At 42.0% G+C, this 19,556-nt stretch overlaps 1 protein-coding gene across 7 annotated transcripts in view; it reads left to right on the top strand.

The window, feature by feature from the left end:
* The window catches only part of ELAVL4 (ELAV like RNA binding protein 4), an 85,047-nt gene that overhangs the window by 7,178 nt on the left and 58,313 nt on the right, over positions 1-19,556 (top strand). Inside the window, exon 1 of one of the 7 annotated variants that reach the window (XM_064147543.1) lies at positions 12,450-12,538. The exons of 1 other annotated variant lie outside the window; for it this stretch is intronic. In XM_064147543.1, coding sequence (XP_064003613.1) covers positions 12,491-12,538 — 48 coding nt within the window. In that variant the 5' untranslated portion in view covers positions 12,450-12,490. Of the gene's footprint in view, positions 1-12,449; positions 12,539-12,840; positions 12,973-14,938; positions 14,963-15,264; positions 15,568-16,149; positions 16,362-16,604; positions 16,738-19,556 lie in introns of those variants that run through there. 5 more of the 7 variants (XM_064147542.1, XM_064147548.1, XM_064147547.1 and 2 more) reach the window with 5 other exon arrangements.

The raw sequence follows: 19,556 nt of genomic DNA, 5'->3' as shown, positions 1-19,556 counted from the left end.
CATCTCCAGCTTTGCTCCATTCCCCCTGGTCCTCTCACTCCTAATATCTTGGAAAGTCCTTCTCCAGCATTTTTGTAGGCCCCCTTCAGATACTGGAAGGCCACAATAAGGTCACCTGGGAGCCTCCTCTTCTCCAGACCGAACAGCCCCAACTCTTTCACTCTGTCCTCATAGGAGAGGTGCTCCAGCCCTTTGATCATCCCAGTGACCCTTCTCTGGACATGCTCCAGCACATCCACACAGTTCTTGTAATGGTCACTGCAGAACTGGATGCAGTGCTCCAGGTGGAGTCTCGCCAGAGCAGAGTAGAGGGGGAGAATCACTTCCCTTGACCTGCTGGCCACACTTCTCCTGATGCAGCCCAGGATATATGTACTTACTGTCTTGTGGTCCCTCTGACTTGCATAAACCTTCTATGTTGGTTGCCCCTGCAGTAGTCAGCTGAGGGATCTGAGTCCTGCAGGAAGAACCTGTATGAATGTCCATGCAACGATGTGTAGTAGGCTTGTCTTAGCAATGTGTGAGAGAGGGCAGGGATAAGAAGATGAAAAGGAACAAATGTTGTATATTTGCCGTGCAGTTCCATGTCATGTTGGGCATTTTCCATCAAGTAACTTCAGTTGTGAATAATGTCAGGAGGCTTTATTTTTTTATGTGATTTCTGAAGCCTATGCTCTTTCCAGGAAGTCAGAGTCTTGGGAAATCTTAGTGCTGACAGGACAGTCAAATTTCCCATTTCACCAGTGGGACCTTCAAAGAAAGAGAAGTTGCCACTCAGCTTCCCACAGCTGGCAATGTGACTGGAGGGGTGAGAGACTTGCTTTCTAGTCCAGATACTCTCCTCTAGCAGCAGAAAGGAAAGAAATTGATGCCAGACTTCTCTCCTCTTGTTTGCTGGTGTATGGGGGAAGATATTAAGGTCAGCCCCAGGCTGTGTGCTATGACAGTGTAGGTTGTTCCCTGTACACAGATGGTCTAGCTAATGAGAGTACATTGCTGAATAGAGTTCTGAATCAGGGTTATTAACACCCATAACTACCTACAATTTATGGAATCACATAGTTCAGGAGTCAATGATAACACTAGGATGCTGCATGTAGTACAGATGCTTTTGGGGTCCTTATGCATGTCAGAGCATCTAGACAGTCTTACAATCATAGAATTGTCAGGACTGGAAGGAACCCCTAGGATCATCTACCTCCAACCCCCCTGCCATGGACAGGGACACCTCACACTATTTCAGGTTGCTTGTAGCCCTGACATCCTAAGATGTCCTTCACCAGCTTTCTTTAGCCCCCCCCTATAGATACTGGGAGGCAACAATAATGTCTCCTCAGAGTGTTCTCTCCAGGCTGAACAGCCCCAACTCTCAGCTTGTCTCCATACTAGAGGTGCTTCTGCCCTCTGATCATACTTGTGACCCTCCCCTGGACATGTTCCAGCATGTCCATATCCTTTCTTGGGATAGAAGCTCCAGCACTGGATGCAGTATTCAAGGTGGGGTTTCATCAGAGTGCAGTAGAGGGAGAGAATCACCTCCCTGTACATTTGGCCCTCTGGGCTGCAATTGTACAATGGTGGCTCATGTTGAATTTCTCATCCACCTGAATCCCCAAGTCCTTTTCAGGGCTGCTCTCAAGACAGTCACTGCCCAGCCTGTGTTGATGCTCAGGATTGCCCTGACCCACCTACAGGGCCTTGCACTTGGTCTTGTTAAACTTTCTGAGGTTGGCATGGGCCTGCCCGTCCAGGTCCCTCTGGATGGATGCTCCCATGTGCTCTCCCCAGTGTGTCACCCACACCACACAGCTTAGTGTCATCAGCAGACTTGCTGAGGGTGCGCTCAGTGCCACTGTCCATGTTGCCAACAATGACGTTAAGCACAACTGGTGCTGGTACTGATCCTTGAGGGTCTTCACTTGGCATTCACCTACACTTGGACCCGTTGACAGCCACTCTTTGGGTGTGGCCATCAAGCCAGTTCTTTATCCACTGAGTTGTCCATCCACTAAACCCATGTTTTACCAGTTTGGAGACCAGGATGTCTCCATTAGAAAGCTTTGTTCAGGTCTGGGTAAATGATGTCAGTCACTTGTCATTGTCTATTAATGTAAGGACCTTTTCATAGAAGGCCATCAGGTTTGTCAGGCATGATTTGCCCTTGGTGAAGGCATATCAGTTATATCCAGTCACCTCTTTGTTATTCTTCTGCATCAGCAGTGCCTCCAGGAGGATCTGCTCCACGATCTTGCCAGGCACAGAGGTGAGACTGACTGGCCTGTAGTTCCCTGGTTCTTCCTCCTTTCCCTTTTTTACAGTGGGGGTTATGTTTCCCCTCTCTAGCCGGTGGGGTCTTCCCTGGGCTGTCATGACTTTTGGGATATAATAGAGTATGGTTTGGCAGCCTCACCTGACAGTTCTCTCAATACCTGTGGGTGTATTCTGTCAGGTTCCATGGGCTCAAAGGCTTTCAGGGTCATCAGGTGGTCGCAGACAAGATCTTTGCTCATAATGGGCTGTTTGTTCTTCCAGCCTGCTGTTGTGACTCGAGTGTGGCTGAAGCCCTTGCCAGTGAAGGTGGAGGTGAAGTTAAGAACCTCAGTTTTCTCCATGTCACTTGCTACCAGTTCACTCATTTATTTCCTGAGAGAGCCCACACCATCTCCAGGTCTTCTTTTTACCATTAATATTCCTATTAAAAATATTTGCTCTTTGACTTGATCCCCCTGGTTAGATTTAATTCTAACTGAGCTTTGGCTTTTCTAGCCAGGTCTCTTGCTGCTTGGGCAGCTTTCTTCTATACCCCCATTCTAACTGTCCTTTCTTACAGTCCCTGTAGAGGGTTTTTTTGTGTGACAGTATATCCAGGAACTCCTTGCTCATCCAGGCAGGTCTCCTAGCATTATTCCCTGCCTTTTTTTGTTGGTGTATTTTGCACCTGGATGTGGAGAAGGTGATCCTTGAATACTGGCCAGCTGTCCTGGGCCACTCTTTGTTCTAAGGCTTTGTCCCATGCTATTTCAAACAGCAGATCCCTGAAGCAATCAAAATCTACGTGCCTAAATTCTGGGTTGTGAGCTTAGAATATGTCCTAATTGGCCTGAGGATCTTAAATTCTATTGTTTCATGCTTACTGCAGCTGAGGTTATCTCTGAGCCTCACATAGGTCACCAGCCCTTCCCTATTGGTTAGGACAGGGTCCAGCATGGTGCCTTTTCTGGTTGAGTCTTCTAATATTTGAAGGAGGAAGTTGTCATCTATGCATTCCAGGAACATCCTGGATTGCAGGTGCCCTACTGTATTGTCTCTCCAGCAGATGTCAGGGTGGTTGAAATCCCCCACAAGGACCAGGGTGTGTGAACATGAAGCCATCTCTTTTTGCCTGTGGAGGGCTTCATCTGCTTGGCTCTGCTGGCCAGGTGGCCTGTAGCAGACACCTACTGTAACATCACCTCCTCTGTCTTCCCTTAAATCTTAACTCATGTGCTCTCAACCTTACAAAACATGCATTAACATTTAGCTTGGACAGACTTTTTTTAATTACTGTTACATTCTTAGGTTTACAGAAGTACAGCTTGGCCATGCTTCCCACATGGAACAGCAAGTGGTAGTGGTGAGGCTCAGGGGATTCATTTCTTGAGGAAATTTTGCATCCATCAGTGGAATGTGCAGAGCTTCAGGCTTTAACAGGGAAGCTTCCGTAGTCTGTCATGGGCACAGGCTACACATGTGGAGGCTCTTGATGAAAGTTGGAGTCTTGAACTTAAGTTGTAATTTACGTCAGTGAAAGGAGCAAAAGAAAAAGTTTGCCATGTATAGTCCGGGTTTCTGAGGAGCGTTCTGTGCTAGTGGGATTTTTGTAGGCATCAAAGTCTTTGTGCCCAGGCATATGGCAGCTGAGAAGTGACAAAGGCAGAAATAAATACAGCCATGCCATCATCCACCAGCCTGGGATAGTCTTGGAGCTAACTGAAGAGGCTGACATCCTGAACAGATGATAATGCCTAAGTGGTCTCATACTCAGTGTTGACCATCTTGCAATTGCTGGTGCGGTCAGTGGGAGTAACTGGCTGATAGTTTCATTTGGTCTTAAATTTAAATGGTGCTGTTAACCTAAAAGGGCACAAACTATGAGGACAGGCTACAGGAGTTGGGGCTCTGCAGCTTGGAGAAGAGAAGGCTTCGAGGAGACCTTGTAGTAGCCTTCCAGTATCTGAAGGGGTCTACAGAAGGTCTGGGGAGGGACTACTTACAAGGCCTTGTAATGACAGGATAAGAAGTAATGAGTTTCAAGTGTCAAGGGGAGATTTAAGCTGGATGTTAAGTTCTTTCCAGTGAGGGTGGTGAAACACTGGCACAGGTTGCCCAGAGAGGCTGTGGGTCACAGAATATGATCTTTGATTCTGTGATCAACCTCCCTGCAGATGTTTAAGACCAGGTTGGATGAGGCATAGAGCGAGCTGTTCTAGTGGGGGATGTCCCTGCCTTATGGCAGGGGATTGGAACTGGATGAGCTCTGAGATCCCTTCCAACCTAAACCATTCTATGAATTCTAATGCTCCATTACTAAAAGACACTTTGTGGTGTGCACCTGTAGTATCTGAGGTAAAAAGATCATTCAGGCAATAGAAACTGGAGAAAATAATCTGAAGAAAAAGACAATGCAGACAAGCTGTAGGGGTTTGTGTCAAGCGTTGCTAGTAGTTGAAATGATCATTGTAAATACTTCTGTGGCATCACTGATCATTGGTTTTGCCTCTACCACAGCAGGATAAAACCTACTATTTTACTCTACACCATTCCAAATAGTAAATATGCTCACTAGGTGTATGTTGGTTATCTGTGCTCTCTTGAAGTGCTTTGAATGAATTTTCTTTTCTTGATCTATGGTCCTGTAGGTATGGGGCGATGGAAGATGTTAAAAATAGATGCCTGTTTCATTTATTAGGTGAGTTTAAAGTTCCTTCGTTGTTCAGTGTCAGAAGAACAATTAAGTTTTATCTGAGCAGAGCAGGGTGTCCCTAGATGCAGGTTACAACACATCCAGTGATACTATTAAAAGAAAGATCATTTGTTGTTGCATTGGGGAATCCTTACAAAACATCAGGAAAACTGCCTGGGAGAATATAAATGTGTTCAAGCAATGGAGTGAAATACTCTTAAACTGGAGGGTGATGGCCTGTATCTGGGTAGGTTCTCAGAGTAGCTGTTTTGATGTGATCATTGCTTTTCCCAGCAGTCACAAACTGGATGTACTGGAACCCTTTTTCTTGAGGCTTCGCCTGTTCTGAGTCCAGAATTTAAGCATTTGTTAGCAAGATCATCTAGCCTAGAGTTCATTAATTAAACCTTAGTGGCATTTTCCTTTTGCTAAGATGCTTCCAGAGGTGTCAGGCTTTGCTCAGGTACAGGCCAATAGAGTCTTGCAAGATTTGCTTTGTGTAGCAATTCCAGATGCATTTAGTCTTAGCATTATGTCTTGTTTAGATCTGGTTCTCTGAACTCTCTGAAGTGTACCTTCTTTGAATCACTGCTTAAGAACAGCTATGCCTAGAGTCAGCCAGATTGGAAGAGACCTCCAAAATCATCCAGTCCAACCTGTCACCCAGCCCTATGCAGTCAACTAGGTCATGGCACTAAGTGCCCCATCCAGTCTTTTCTTGAACACCTCCAGGGATGGCAACTCCATCTCCCTGGGCAGCCCATTCCAATGGCAAATCACTCTCTCTGGGAAGAACATCCTCCTAACATCCAGCCTATACCTTCCCTGCCACAACTTGAGACTGTGTCCCCTTGTTCTGTTGCTGGTTGCCTGGGAGAAGAGACTGACCCCCACCTGCCTACAGCCTCCCCTCAGGTAGTTGTAGATAGCAATGAGGTCACTCCTGAGCCTCCTTCTCCAGGATAAACAACCCCAGCTCCCTCAAGGATCAAACTATGGTGGTAAGACTCCCCAGGGTTGCCAGAGTTCAGGTAAATCTGCATCTAGGTGAGCATCAGCAGGTCAACTCATGGTGGGCTTGGTCTGACTGAAGATGGACTTGGCACCTAAACCAGGCTTCCTTGGGTGGTCACTAGATACCTGCTTAATGCATAGCCAGTGAGGTTAGTAGCATGATTTATCTTATTTTAAAGGTGATTTCTAGAGCAGGACAGATGAACTGTGCCTTAGAAGTGACTGCTTCCCATAACAATCTTTAGAAAGGGGGATTTGGAGAGACTGGCTCCCCTGCAGATGTGTAACCTCAGGTAAGTTTACCTGTGTGGCCCCAAGACTGGTAGTGCTCACCCTGTCACATAGCAGGGGGATTGGTAAAATGGAGCCTGGCTACTGCTTCACATCTGTTACCTGTGTCTTGAGTTAAAACTTGATCTAAAATAGTGAAGAAAAATTGCTTGTGGCTGTGGAAGCAGCGGTTCAGAGCAGAGGTATACCTGCTCTTCAGGGCTAACCTGCCAGCTTCTCCAGCTCGACTGTACCAGATCCCTTAAAACTCAAATACCAAGTACTTACTGCTTTGTAATTGTAACCAGTTATTTATTAGAAATTTTAGACTTCACACATTTTTTTTATAGCTACTAATGTATTTTGAAAGGGTTTCTTTTACAAGCGCTAAAAATAACCATTGTTCTTCATCTGCCCTACTTTAAAGGAAGCTAAAAATCAAACGTTAAAATGCCTGACACATTGCAAAGAGGAATTTTAAGAAAACTGAGAATCCAAGAATTGCATAGGAGAACCTTGTGGCTTCCTGACTGGAGTTGTCCAGATCCCAGGGCACCGGGTCCATGAACTCCAGAGAGCGAGAAGAGAAGCTACAGATACCGTGTTCTATTTTTTTTTTTTTTTAGTTGGCATTTGTCAACCTTTTCTTGCTTTTGTGGCAGTACAGACAGTTCAGAGTTAGCACTGATTCTTTATTAAATCTTCCATCTGCGTTTTTTCTACCTTTTACTCTGTATATTATAACTTCTTTGTTCTGTTTTCATAAAATATTCTGTGCTGATTTTATCACTGAAGAGTTGTATGAATGATACTCATGAGGGGAGCTGTTTGAGTTTTGGGATACCTTACTGAGGCATCTTAACCCATATTTCTCAAGGTAGAGAACAAAGTAGATGTACATAGAAGGTCTTGAGACTTGCAGTTACAAGCATGAGCTTGAGCGCATGAATTAGTCTTGATTTATTTAAGCCATTTTAAACTTCCTTTTAAGCATGCTGGTTTTGGGGCTAGGCTGTGTGTCATAGGGCTGGCCCAGATGCGATTGAGAAAGGTTTTGTATATGCAGTAGTAACATTTATGTTCTGCCTGCTGCTACTAAAATATTCTATGTAACTGCCAGCTGTTCTAACAAGAAGTAATTGGGACAATTAATAGCTCTTGACACTTTTTATTGTCTTTACTTTCTTGTATCTTCCCTGGTTCTGTATCCTTTTTGTGTAATTGCAAGTTGCAGGAGACCTTTCTGGGTGCTGCTTGTCGGTCCCCTTTGATTTGTCTTGTACCTCTTCTGATCCAGCCACCTCACACACTTCCCCAGATCTTTTTCTGATCGCTGTCTCAAAGCTTGGAAACATCAGCACATTAATTCCCCTTTCAGGTTTTTATCTTTGTTCTCGTTATTGATATTATTTGGCCTGAGTGCAAGGCATATAGCACACTATTACAGATGGGCTTAAAGCAAATCCATCAACTCTTCTTAAATTAGGCAGTGCTGGTTGTAAGACTGTTCAGGTTTTTTTGGGGTTTTGTGCTCATATATAGACACATTAAAAATGGCTGAACTCATGTAAATCTCCCTGGTAAGTCTAGACTTCTTCAGTGTCTAGGTCCTTTCATTATTTACAAGTAAATACATTTTAAAAATGCAGTCATAAATCTTTGAAAACATCTTCATTTGTGCTCAGCTGAAACTTTGCTAACTGTATTACACAAAAATGACAGCAGTGTAGAAATGTTTTAACTCTGTAGGTAGGGCTGAATTCTGCTTGTAGTAATAGGAAGGATGCTGCAGAATTTAGGATGCCTGATGTGGAATGTAAGTTTTAATATGTAAATACAAGAAAAATGTATATGTAAAAGGAAGAAAACAATCAGGGAACTCAATATTGAAATGTATATGCCTGAGTCAAAAGAAAAAAAAAGAATTGCAGGTATCATGTATTAACAAGTTTATCTGGGTTATTTGCTGCCTTTTGCTTTGAAAACTAGCAGATGTGCCTGTGGGTTCTTTAAGGTGAATTGAGGTGGCTAGACAAGACATCCCGTGTGACTGACTGAATGCTGTTTTTGCAAGCCATCAGTTAGGAGCCGGCAGAGGAGCATGGAGCCAAGGTGCCAAGGACATTGCTGGCCTTTGGACACAATGGAAAGGTGCTGAATCATCCTCTCCAAACCCTTCTTGCATTATAGCAGAGATGCTTGCCCTGTACCCTGACATTCACAGGAAACCTTTGCTGATATCATTCACTGGTGTACATGCATGCCTAAATGTCTATGGATGCTCAGCTTTCACTTGGAAAATGGGGCTGTGATTACTATCACTAAGACTTCTCTTGTCATCAGAGCTATTTACATCTACTCGTTTTGTTACCTCTGTGCTCTGGTGTGCCCTGGAGAGTTTTGTTCCAGTCTCCCAGTGTTCAAATGTAAGTATCCACAGTGGGATTTGTAAATACACGTGTCTTTGGAAAATTGGTGTGTAATACTTAGAGCTGCTATGCAGCATCCAAATTACACATCTCATAAAGCTTAAAAAAGTGGGCAAGCAATGTTAAATAGCATATTTGTGCAAAAGCAGCTGAAGTGTGATATCTGTGGGAACTGTGACTACTTGCCTAAGCTTCATGTATCTAAATTCCTCATTTAGGGTTGCAAGTCTGTAGAAGGTTTTTTTGTCATGTTTTGTATTTAGTGTCTTCATTCCAGGCCTCTTCAAAGTGATAGAAAAAAAGAAGAGTAGAGATCAGCTCTTTCTGGGCACAAATCAAAAAGGTGATAATTTCTCTAGGTAAATCCGTGGTGTATTTAATCTCTGTAGCAAAAGGAGGAATCTCGGTGCACCAGATAGTACATTGCAGCAGAGCTCATACAGCTTGGAAGTGGGAGCCATGACAGGGGCATAAGAGGCAGGGACAGTTTCCTGTATTACTAAGATGATCATGAAATAAAATAAACTACTAAATGCCCCAAACCACATCAGTCACCTTTTTCACCTTAAAAAAATGTTTAGTGTTTCTGCCTTTTTTGGGGGTAATGTGCAGTTATCATGACAGTTATGTATTTTGTAGTGAAAGCTTAAAAAATCCACTTTCTCAAAAATATGAATTCACTAACCTTAAAGAGCAGTTGCCTGAAGAGTCTTTTCAGTGTCATGCAATGTTACAGTCTCCATCAACCATTCCTGTTTGATTTCCACAGGGCAGTTGGTAGGGTGTTTTATTTTGCTGCCTGCCTTTTTTTAAACTATTCAGTAGCTAACCTGTTGTATTTATATACACTTGATTATTAGCTGTTCAGATAGCAGTAGGAAAAGCTTTCTGTACAGCATAGTAACTTGTTTAGCTATAGTTTCCTTCTGTCTACCATCTTGGTCAATCTCGTGTCCTGCACACGTGTGGTACAAGGTGGTCTGCTTAGTTAAATTTCAGAAAACAACCACTGAAAAATATCCTGACTTTGGGTTAGATTCTGTGAACAATTTGGCCCTAGCTATCCTGCCTAAGTTGGTGACTTGGAGCATCACTAAACTGTATGTTTAGCTTCTCATATTCTTGTCATTTCATGCCCGATTTTAAAGTTTTCTGTCTACGTTTGTGAGGAATTTATTCCCCTTTATATTCTCTTTTTCTCTTATTGCTCTTTTTTTTTCCTTTTTTAGTTAGTCATGCAGTGAATTTGCCAGTAGCACAGGTAGTGTGGGATATTTTAAATTATTATGAGATCTGATGATGAAAAGGCGATGTGTGAGCTCAGCATTGTTAAAGATAGCCTTGATGTGATGTCTTGAACTGGAGACTTGATTTTGGAGGTATTCATGAATTACTGCATAGGGCAAACCCCAGTGCTTGCATTGTGTAATGTCCTTTCCCAGTTCATTGTCTTCTGCTAAATCATTTTGTAGTTCAGATCCCTGTCTTATTCTCACATGCATTTCCTTTGTTCCTTGTCTACCTGCATACTCATCTGTCAAAACTCAAAACAGTCTTATAGGAATATAAATATTAGCTATATGATAGGAGTGTCCTAAGCAAGAATAACACACCTCTAAGACTAAATGTTTAGTCCCCTGGAAGAATGGAAAATGAGATGATGAAGAATTGCAGGTTGTAGTTCATAGGCAGCAGCATTTAAATGGTTTGCTGTAATCATATTAGGACAGAATTAAACTGAGTTCTTTCTGTTACTGCAGTGAAATAAGGCTGTTACTGGTTGTTTTCTCCTCCCTCTTGCCTTGATTAGCATGGAAACTCGGGCAGCAGAAATTAGAGTTCTGCAGCAGTGCATGGAAAAACTGGTGTGAGAGGATCTAAGTTGTTCTGTGTCCTTGCATATGAGAGCTCTGGTGCTTTCTCTAATAGACTGAAAATGAGACCACTGCTGCTTTATAAGAGGTCTGTTCCAGCCACATTGCTCTACAGCTTGGCAGATGGTGGCATGTGAATGGTTTCATATTGATTGGATGGATTTGCCTCGGGGTAAGAGGAGTGTGGGTCCTTACAGATGCACTTCTAGTTCTGTTTTGGGGGGGGGTTGTGCGTGGTTTTTTTATTATTTTGGGGAGGGGAAGTGTTTGTAAAACATTTCTCTTTAAATCAGAGGAGTGTGTGCTAATCGAACTACTGAAGCTACCTGGAAATGAAGCCCTTAAATAGCTAATCCCAAAGACCAAAAAGCCAAGAATACTTATTTACTAAATGATTACGTTTTTACATTAGAAGAAAGTGACACTTTTAATTAGTGTTCAAGGCATATGGTGAATGAGAAAATAAGCTTATTTCATGCAAACAGAAATCAATGCAAATAACCTTTCTCCTCATATAAAAAGGGACGACTTGAAACTCAATACATATTCAAGGAGGTTAAGTCATTACTGCATCATTTTAGTATTAGTTAAAGGCCAACCAAAAAAAAAATCACTACTTTCCATATACTTACTCAGCAAGGATTGCTATAAATGAGAGAACTAGGTGGTGGTACTTTAAGTGATAAATCTAAAGAAGCCCTTGTCCATATAATGCATTCGTTCTTTAACCTCAGTAAATAACCATTTGGGTTCTGCCTTGGCACAGGTAGTTGCCAAGGTTGCTTTAATTCTCCAGTGATTCATTCTAGCTAGTAAAGACATTTTGTGATGCTCTTTGTTCTTTCTCATCTCTGTTCTCTTTCAATCTTTCAAGTATTGTTCATAAATTCTTCCTCATGAAATGACTCCAGATGTTTGTGCAGCACCTAATGTGAAGATAGCAAATCTCATTTAAGCCTCTGGGTGTTGCTGTAGAGCATTGAGTGAATTCCTTGAGGTATTTGGCCTTAAGAGTGGAAAAAAAAAACACAGATGTGCAAGAAGGGGCAGTTTGACTTAGGAGACTTGGGCATGCTAGTGAGCACTGGAGGTCTCTTCCAACCTGCTTGATTCTATAATTCTATGATTCTGTGCTCTGATGGGTTCAACAGTGGTTTTGTAAATGAGCTTAAGTCAAAATATGTCATGGCAGTATCTTATCCATTTGTCCTCAAATTTGCTTGAACGTATAGCTCACATTTCCTAGCTGCCCAGATGCGAGTTATTTACCTGGAGAATTGTTTCCATGAAAACATTTTTGTGATTAATTTAATTCTAATTTTGTATCTTCTGTGGTACAGGCCACTTCTGTAGGTGTGCTTTCCCTTTTAATTAGACTTTGTTCTCAGAACTGGTTGAATTATAACATCTAATTCATCTTTGAGTAAAATGCTCCTGTATACATTTTTAAGGTACCTTTAAAAAGAAAAATGTGGTAAAGTTATGTGATTGGGGGGTGGGGGGTGGGGGGTGTATAGTTTGCTTCTGAGGAGGCATAGAACAATGTAAATATATATTTTTTTTAAGCTCCTCTTCCTTGCTAAGTGTGCTGGATATTCATGCTGTATATCACAACCAGCAGTTATTCCAAGGAAAAAAAAAAAATCTTTAAGATGGTTACTTGAATCTGTGTGCACTGCCCACCTGGTGGTTATGAAGTGAACTGTTACTTTAAAGAATAGTTTAAACAACAGCCATGTTTGGGGCAGGCTAATCTTGCTAAGAGAGCAGTACATATAACAGGAGTCTACAGTGTGATAAGGGGAAAATTCAGCTCACTGACTAGATGTTTTAATGTGCGAACTCTAGGGAAATAACATATTGACTATTCTGTTGTGCGCAAGAAAATTGAAGAACCCTTTGCAGACAGAGGGCTTGCAAAGGATTCTTTCTGTTTCTCTTAACCAAAAATCTGTAGCAAGATGTTTGAAATCAGCAGGACGCTTAATGCTGCTTTGTTAAATAATGAGGTAATATTTTTGTCACTTTTTCTGGGCAGCATCTGGGGATTTTTCTCCTTTTTCATGTTTGTGAAGAATTCAGTTAAATCATATGAAAGTAAGATTTGGCTTTTTAAAAAATCATTCTTCAGTTTATTATTTTTCCTTTTGATGCTTTTGGAGAATTGGGTTGTCTTTTATTTGCGGTTTCAATCGGCTGCTGTTGCCTAGGACATTATGCCACGTAAGGCTTCTAAACTGCACAGAGTAGGTAGTTATTAACGCTGAATTGGCTTCTGGTATAGTCCATCTGGGCTCTGTATGAGAGAGCTTGCTAGCGGCTACTGATGCTAAGATACCCGCAACCTTTGGGATGTATGCGTGGTGGAGAGGGGCTCAGTGATATGAGATCACTTCTTTTAAGGGAAACTGTCATTAATGAGTCAAGAAACTGCTCATTTATGGTAAGGAGAGGGGGAGGGGGTGGGGGGGCTGGGAAACAACCCTGCGATTTCATTTTGATATTGGATTAGCTGTTTAAGACAAGTTTCTTTTTGTGGGGATGAAAGATTGCATTAAAAATATGTTTTGCTCAGGGGCTTGCTGGCTACTGCTTGGAGAGACTGTATTGAGAATCTGATGCTTTACAAATGTTACAACCATGTTGCGGTGGTCAGTCCCTTACCCAGAAAGATAAATGGTACTATTGGAAACACGAGAATAAGGTTGACTTTTTCAACAATAGGATTCTGCCTTTGTCTTTGGAGAGAGGCCGCTGAGGACATTTGAGCATTTGTTTTAGTGTTCCTCGGAAAGGCTGCGTGTGTGGGGTGCTTTTGGGGAAAGTGATCGGTGTGCAGAGTACCTGGATTTATGGACAGATATCTATTTTTTTTTTTTAGAGGAGCAGCATGCAATTGTTTCAGAAAAATGGCTGAATCTTTTCATATGCATAATGAATTTATAGTAAAGTAGAATGAAGTTGAAAAGACTTAAATACAATTTTGGGGTTTCTTCTTCTGTGTCATTAACCCCTGAAGAGACCTTAAGTAAAAATTTGCATTACAAATCTAACTTTAATATTCAGTGTATATTTGCACAAGAATATATGGTAGTGTACTAGCTCTGTAGCATTTTGATGCCTGTGTGTTCGGTCTGGTAGGTCACTTAAATATTTGAGTTAGGGAATCTGTCTTAGGAGCTAGTTTTATCTTTACTAGTTTTACCAAGCTACAAATGTGCTCAGATGCATGGTGAAAGAAATCCTCTGCAGCCTTCTACATTGTTCATATTTTAATTGGATTCAGTGCTCATTTTACAGATAGATGGTATGATGTCTCCTAAATGAAATTTTCCCTCTTGCATGGTCTGTTTCTAGATAGATTTTTAAATAAACTTGCTATATTTTATATATTTTCATCCGTATGTGTAGTCTGTGTTTGAGTATGTGCCTGTGGTTAAAAGAATGTGAGTTCAGAGGGCGTGTTTATACTTCACAAAAAAAAAGAAATTTGGAAAACAATGATTTTTTGCACGGTTTTGAAAATTATTTTGGTTTGATTTTTCTCTCTAGGAAGGAGCTAAGTGAGCTTGTAATGTGGCCCATCCCAGCTTTCCCAGTTTTCAGTTGTTGTGTTCAAAAACGCGTGCAATGATAATGAATTTCTTGAAAACATACTTGGCTGTTGAAATGAATGCATGAATGGTAAAATTAAATGATCCCTATATAGGTTAATAGAGTAGTACTCAGTTCGAGATTAAACATAAATTCAAGATTAGTTGCAATTTCAGAATGCCATGCCTTGTTACTTTGGCCAAAAGGTGCTTTAGGAAAACTCCGAGAGGGAAATGATCGCTGTCGAAGTTAGGAGAATTTCTGTTAAACTTGCCATGGTCGGGAGAGGTAAAACACTGCTGTTCGGAAGTGAAGTTTTCGTTAGTTTGTCAGTGGCAGAGAGCACAGAATTAATGAGTGTGTTTTGCGTTAAGCATGTTCCTTTCTAAAGCTGGGGGGGGGGATCTTTTAAATGCTCCAAGTTTGCCGTTGTTTCATCTCCTGTGGAACTGGAGAAGAGTGAAGCAAGGAAGTGAAATAATTCTGAAATACTACTGTTGTTCAGGGGGGGTAGTGCCGTGGTGAATAGATGTGCCTCAGACAACGGCGAGTGACAGCAGGATCGAAGCTACTTCTAAAAATACGTATTCTAACAAACCTCACAGGGATGAAGGAAGGGTAGATGGGTTGATTATTAAAATCAATAGTACCTGCAAATAAACGCACCTTTAAATGCATGTCGAAGTGCTATTGTGCCTTTAAGCCTAGAGGCAGATCATTAAATATGCATTTCTCCGGAAAGCAACTGTCGAAAAAGATAAGGTAGTTAAAATATACGCTGGACCTGGGAGCTGGGCGTGCAGGAGGTAAGAAGATGTAGGCACTGAAGCATGGCCGAGGTATGACATCGCTGTGGCCCAGGGCTCCTGTACTGGTGGGGTGGGAAGAAGTGTGTGTAGGGGGGGTGAAATAGAGGGATGCGTGTTGTTTCTTCAACCGGGCCTTAATTACTAGACACAAGCAGCAGTTCAGAAATCTGGTCTCTGTTGTTGTAGAGGTCACCAAATCATTAACATTGTCAATCTGGCAGCGGCTAATTTCAATAGCACCTGATGTCGCAACGCCTCCCCGCGCGGCGGCGGCCAATCAGCGCCCGCCCGCCGCTGACAGATGGTCCCATAAATGGATGTAAAGGGGAGCCGGCGGCAGGCAGTGCCAGCAGGGCTCCGCGCCGAGCCCAGCCGAGCAGAGCCGAGCCCAGCCGCTCCGCCCGCTGCCGCCGCGCCGGGGCTGCCGCTCGGGGACAGCGCTCCACATCGAGAAAATATATACGTCCTAGAATATATTTATTATTAATATTACTATTCTCGCTGCACAAACGTCTAGCACTGTGCTTTGTGGATCTTAAAAAAAAAAAAATAAAAAAAATCCCTGAAACCTTAACAAATCTGTAGAAGAGTTGAAGCCTTTCAAGACCCAATATTTGCCATTAAGAATGGTTATGGTAGGTATTAGTAGATTTAAAATCTGATCGTAGCGGGTTTATATAGAGGTAGATATAGAAGCTAACATACAGATTTTCCCCGAATGTGCATCATTCTCAGTCTGTGTTTTCACATGAATTTAGTTTTCTGCTCCTGATTTGTTTGTACATGATCTCTCCCTTCCCCCTCCTTTCTCTCTCCCCCTCTCTCTCGTTCTCTCTCTTTCATATTTAATGTGTGCATATCCTTTAATAAAGGATGTACTTTGTCATTTTAAGGTAATTGCGATTTCTCTCAGAATAAAGGAAAAAGCTCATTGCTAATGCGAGGCTGGTATGTGGCTAACCGAAATGCATAAGAAAGAGGAGGCATTTTTTAAGTGGTGGGGGGTGTGTGGGGGGGTGAATTTCCACATTGACATTTTGGAGATACAAATGCAGAGCAAAATCCTGCGCGGGGGGGGGGGAGGGTGGGGGGGGGAATAGTGGGGGGGGAAAAGCCTCGAGATTGGTAATTTTCTTTTGGTGGACTGCGCAATAGGTATGGTAATTTTAAAAGAGGGTGATTTATATGAGCTTCGGTAAATGCTGCATATTGTATTTCAAAGAGTTTCCTGTCATGACCTCATAAAAAGAGGAGGAGGCTTGTATGTGTTGCAGCGCCTAGTATATGTCGATTTTGTTGCATCGTTGGGCAGCAGCGCTGTAAGAAGGAATGTCAGCTTTTACATAACGCTCTTTTTCCTTCTGACTCTGTGAGGGGCTGTAAGGGTCCATCTTTGTGATCACAGATGGAGTGGAATGGCTTGAAAATGGTAAGTGAATGGGGAGAGCCTGCTCGTGGGGTTTTGTCTCGCTTCTCGTGTGCCTCGCGATTTTCTTTTGTTCAGGGTGGCGGATCGTGAGTCATAAAATAAAATTAGAGAGCCTTGTTTATTTTATTGCGGAATATGTCTGCCTCTGCCCGTATATGCATCTGTCTGTCTATTTAACGTATGTAACTGTGATGGCACTTCACGGCGTTTCCATTGAACGTTGCATTTCAGTCGAGCGAGGATGGTCGCTGCTGACAGTCACGGTGTCATTGTACTGCATGTGCCTGGCAGATCAGGCGGCCAATGATGCCGTTTAATCTCCGTTGGTATTACACCGGCCTTAAATACAAACCTAATAATCGTCTCTAAAACCCAGGTACTGCGTTTCCTATGGAGTCGCTGCTGTGGAGGATGGATGGGTGGATGGATGGATGGAAGGGTGTGTTTTTTGTGTGTCGGGGTGGGGGCTGGGGGGGAGCTGTGTTGTTTTGTGCTTTTTTAAATGCCGGGAGAAGTCAAAGCCATTTATGTGAAAAATAGTATTTCTATTTTTAGACTATATTCTCCTGGCAGAGGAGCCTGGGTGCGCTTGTCTCGTCCTCTTTTGTGCTTTCCTTACAGATTGTGCAAAATGGCATGATCAAATACAACTGCCGGGGACTTCGGGCTGTGCCGAGCGGGGCGACCCGGGGTGGGGGCTGGGACCAAACCCGCACAATACCCATCCCTCCTGCCACAGCCCCACGGGATGCTGAGGGGGAGGTGGGGGGGCCGAGGTCCCCCCTTTCTCTTAATTTAACGTTTTGCAGACTCTTGCCGTGGATATTTATTATAACCGGGAAACAAAGCGACGGTCTTTTCCCATTCTTACAGGATTGTCTTTGTCTAGCTGCTTGTTTTGATGGGTGTAAAACAAATAAGATTAGACTGAGCAGCCGAACTGAAAGCGATAGCTGGGAGGAAAAGCCAATGAAAGGTTGCCGGGGAAACGAGCATAGGGGAAGCTGAGTGGGGGAGCAGGTGGCAATCATGTGGGAATACTGCAAACAGTGTAAAAAAAAATCTTAAAAAAAAAAAAAAGCAGGGGCTACCTCGATTATCTCTGCTGTTCTTTGTGGCAGTCACAACTTTAATTATTCTTTATAAATAGGTGTTAATTACATTTCTGGCTCAGGCTTACAGTGATTTCTAGAAATCTGGTTTTAAGCATCTGTTCTTTCTCCTCTGCAAGAGGGTTATCTTTTTTCCATCCCCCTCCCTGCTGTGAAATTGTACGTGCAAAAAATTGCAAGGAATCCTGTGAGGCAGTATAAAAAAAAAATGTAAATTATATTGAATGAAGTTGACAGAGGTATAATAGTGAACTCCCACAGCTGATAGCTTCTGTAAATCATTTCTTAGAATTTTCCAGCAAATGTCCCTATGAGAACAGTAGGTAGAATGAATTTACCCTAAGCAGTGATTTTGTGTTAAGTGATATTGGTATTTTTACAAAATCAGATGGTTATACGGCAGAATAATCAGTTCAGGGGAGTTCACCGTATCCATGGGTTTATGTGCAAGCGAAAGACACAAAAATAGTAAGATTTTTCTTCATCTCCAGCCCCACCTTTAGCCACAGTCTATTATATCTGTTGGAGCAATATCCCCTTCCAGTGTCAGGCTCCTTGTGGCAACTCGACTTTCTAAACTGAGGCTGAATATCTTGCTAATTGTTGTGGTCTTTTATTGTCGTGGCAGGCAATAATGGGAAATACCGATTGGTACTAGAAGAGTTAAAAAAGCGTAGTAGACTAGTAAGTGATAAACGGTAGCGTAAAAGATAAAAATGTGGTTGCCCAGATAATGCTCTACTGCTGCACATCAGGAGGCACAAGAGAAGCAAGAATAGAGCACACCTTTCTGTCTTCAGATTTACCTAGATTGTAATTTTCTTATTTTCTCTGGTGCAGGCTTAGTTTGTGAATTCAAGCAGGAATGGTAGTGCTTGCTTTAAACATGTATTAAAAGAAATTAAATTCCCCCCCCCCTTAATTTGCTTTGTTTTAAGTATTGCTTCTGCAGTTCTTTCTGTAAAGAAGTAATCGAATGGCCCTCTGAAAACTGCACTGCTTTACAATGTAGAGAGCAAAAATCTTGCCGGTGTGCGTGCATGTGTGAAACTGTTTTACAGTCTTTGCCTGTGCACAGATGTATTCTGACATGCATTGTAGTTGTATGTGAGAGTAAAATAATTTTTGTTCTATCCAAAACAGAGATACTGTGTTCTAAATCTGTTAACTTAGTCATGACAATAAATAAGGGTGCCTTTTATTGTACACAGCTGCATTGTTTTAAGAGTCATCAGCTACTAGTTACATTTCATTTTCTGTTCAGTTTGGTGTTTCTACAAAGATAAAAAAATAATGTGATCCTTGTCTTACGGTGCACGTGTTCCTGTCCTGATCTTCCTCTTTTGTTTGTTTTAAGATTATATTACTGAACACAGCCTGCATGTACATAGTGACATTTTCTTTTTGCATGTAAAAGATCGCATTGTGAATTCTCACCCAGAAAACCAGCCGTTAAGTTAGTGGCACTGCATTAAGAGTGCTACAAGTAGTAAAGAAAAATTAAAACACAAAACCTTCTCCTGCTCAAAGTCATGTAGTAGGTTTTAGATGTAACTGTTTTAATATTGTCTTGGTGGACTGCTAGTCATGATGAAATTTCATGATTGGATGTTGATGCTATGTGAATACCAGCCATGAGTTTAAAATTCTGTCCTCATGTACTCTACTTACCAAGTTCCTGTGTTAGATACAGGAGTGCTCCTCCACTGTTGATTAGCTTGGTTGCCTCCTTTGCATTCTCTAAAAAAATTACCTTTTTGAGCTCTCAAAGTGAGCCTGAGCTGTTGTGACAAAGGATGGTTACAGTGAGCTAGAAGGGTTATACTTAAAAATCCTGTTTGAGTGGGTTTGGAATAGTCTTCATCATCTTTATTTGGTCCTGTTAAATGTTATGACTCTACTGAAAGAAAATCAGTTGCATTAATCTTTTGTATTTAAAGTGCTATTTGTAAAAAAAATAATATCTTCTAGGTTATAGTGATTTTTTTTTTTTTTCTCAACCTTCCTGCTTGGTATGCTGGTAGTGTAATTAAATGCAGGTTATTTTCTGTGTGTAGTTGTGATATTGTTGGTACATAACCTA

The sequence above is a fragment of the Pogoniulus pusillus genome, chromosome 8, assembly GCF_015220805.1.
Source record: "Pogoniulus pusillus isolate bPogPus1 chromosome 8, bPogPus1.pri, whole genome shotgun sequence".
NCBI lineage: Eukaryota > Metazoa > Chordata > Aves > Piciformes > Lybiidae > Pogoniulus > Pogoniulus pusillus.
Note: the sequence above shows the minus strand (reverse complement) of the source record. Positions and strands in the feature narration are given on the sequence as shown.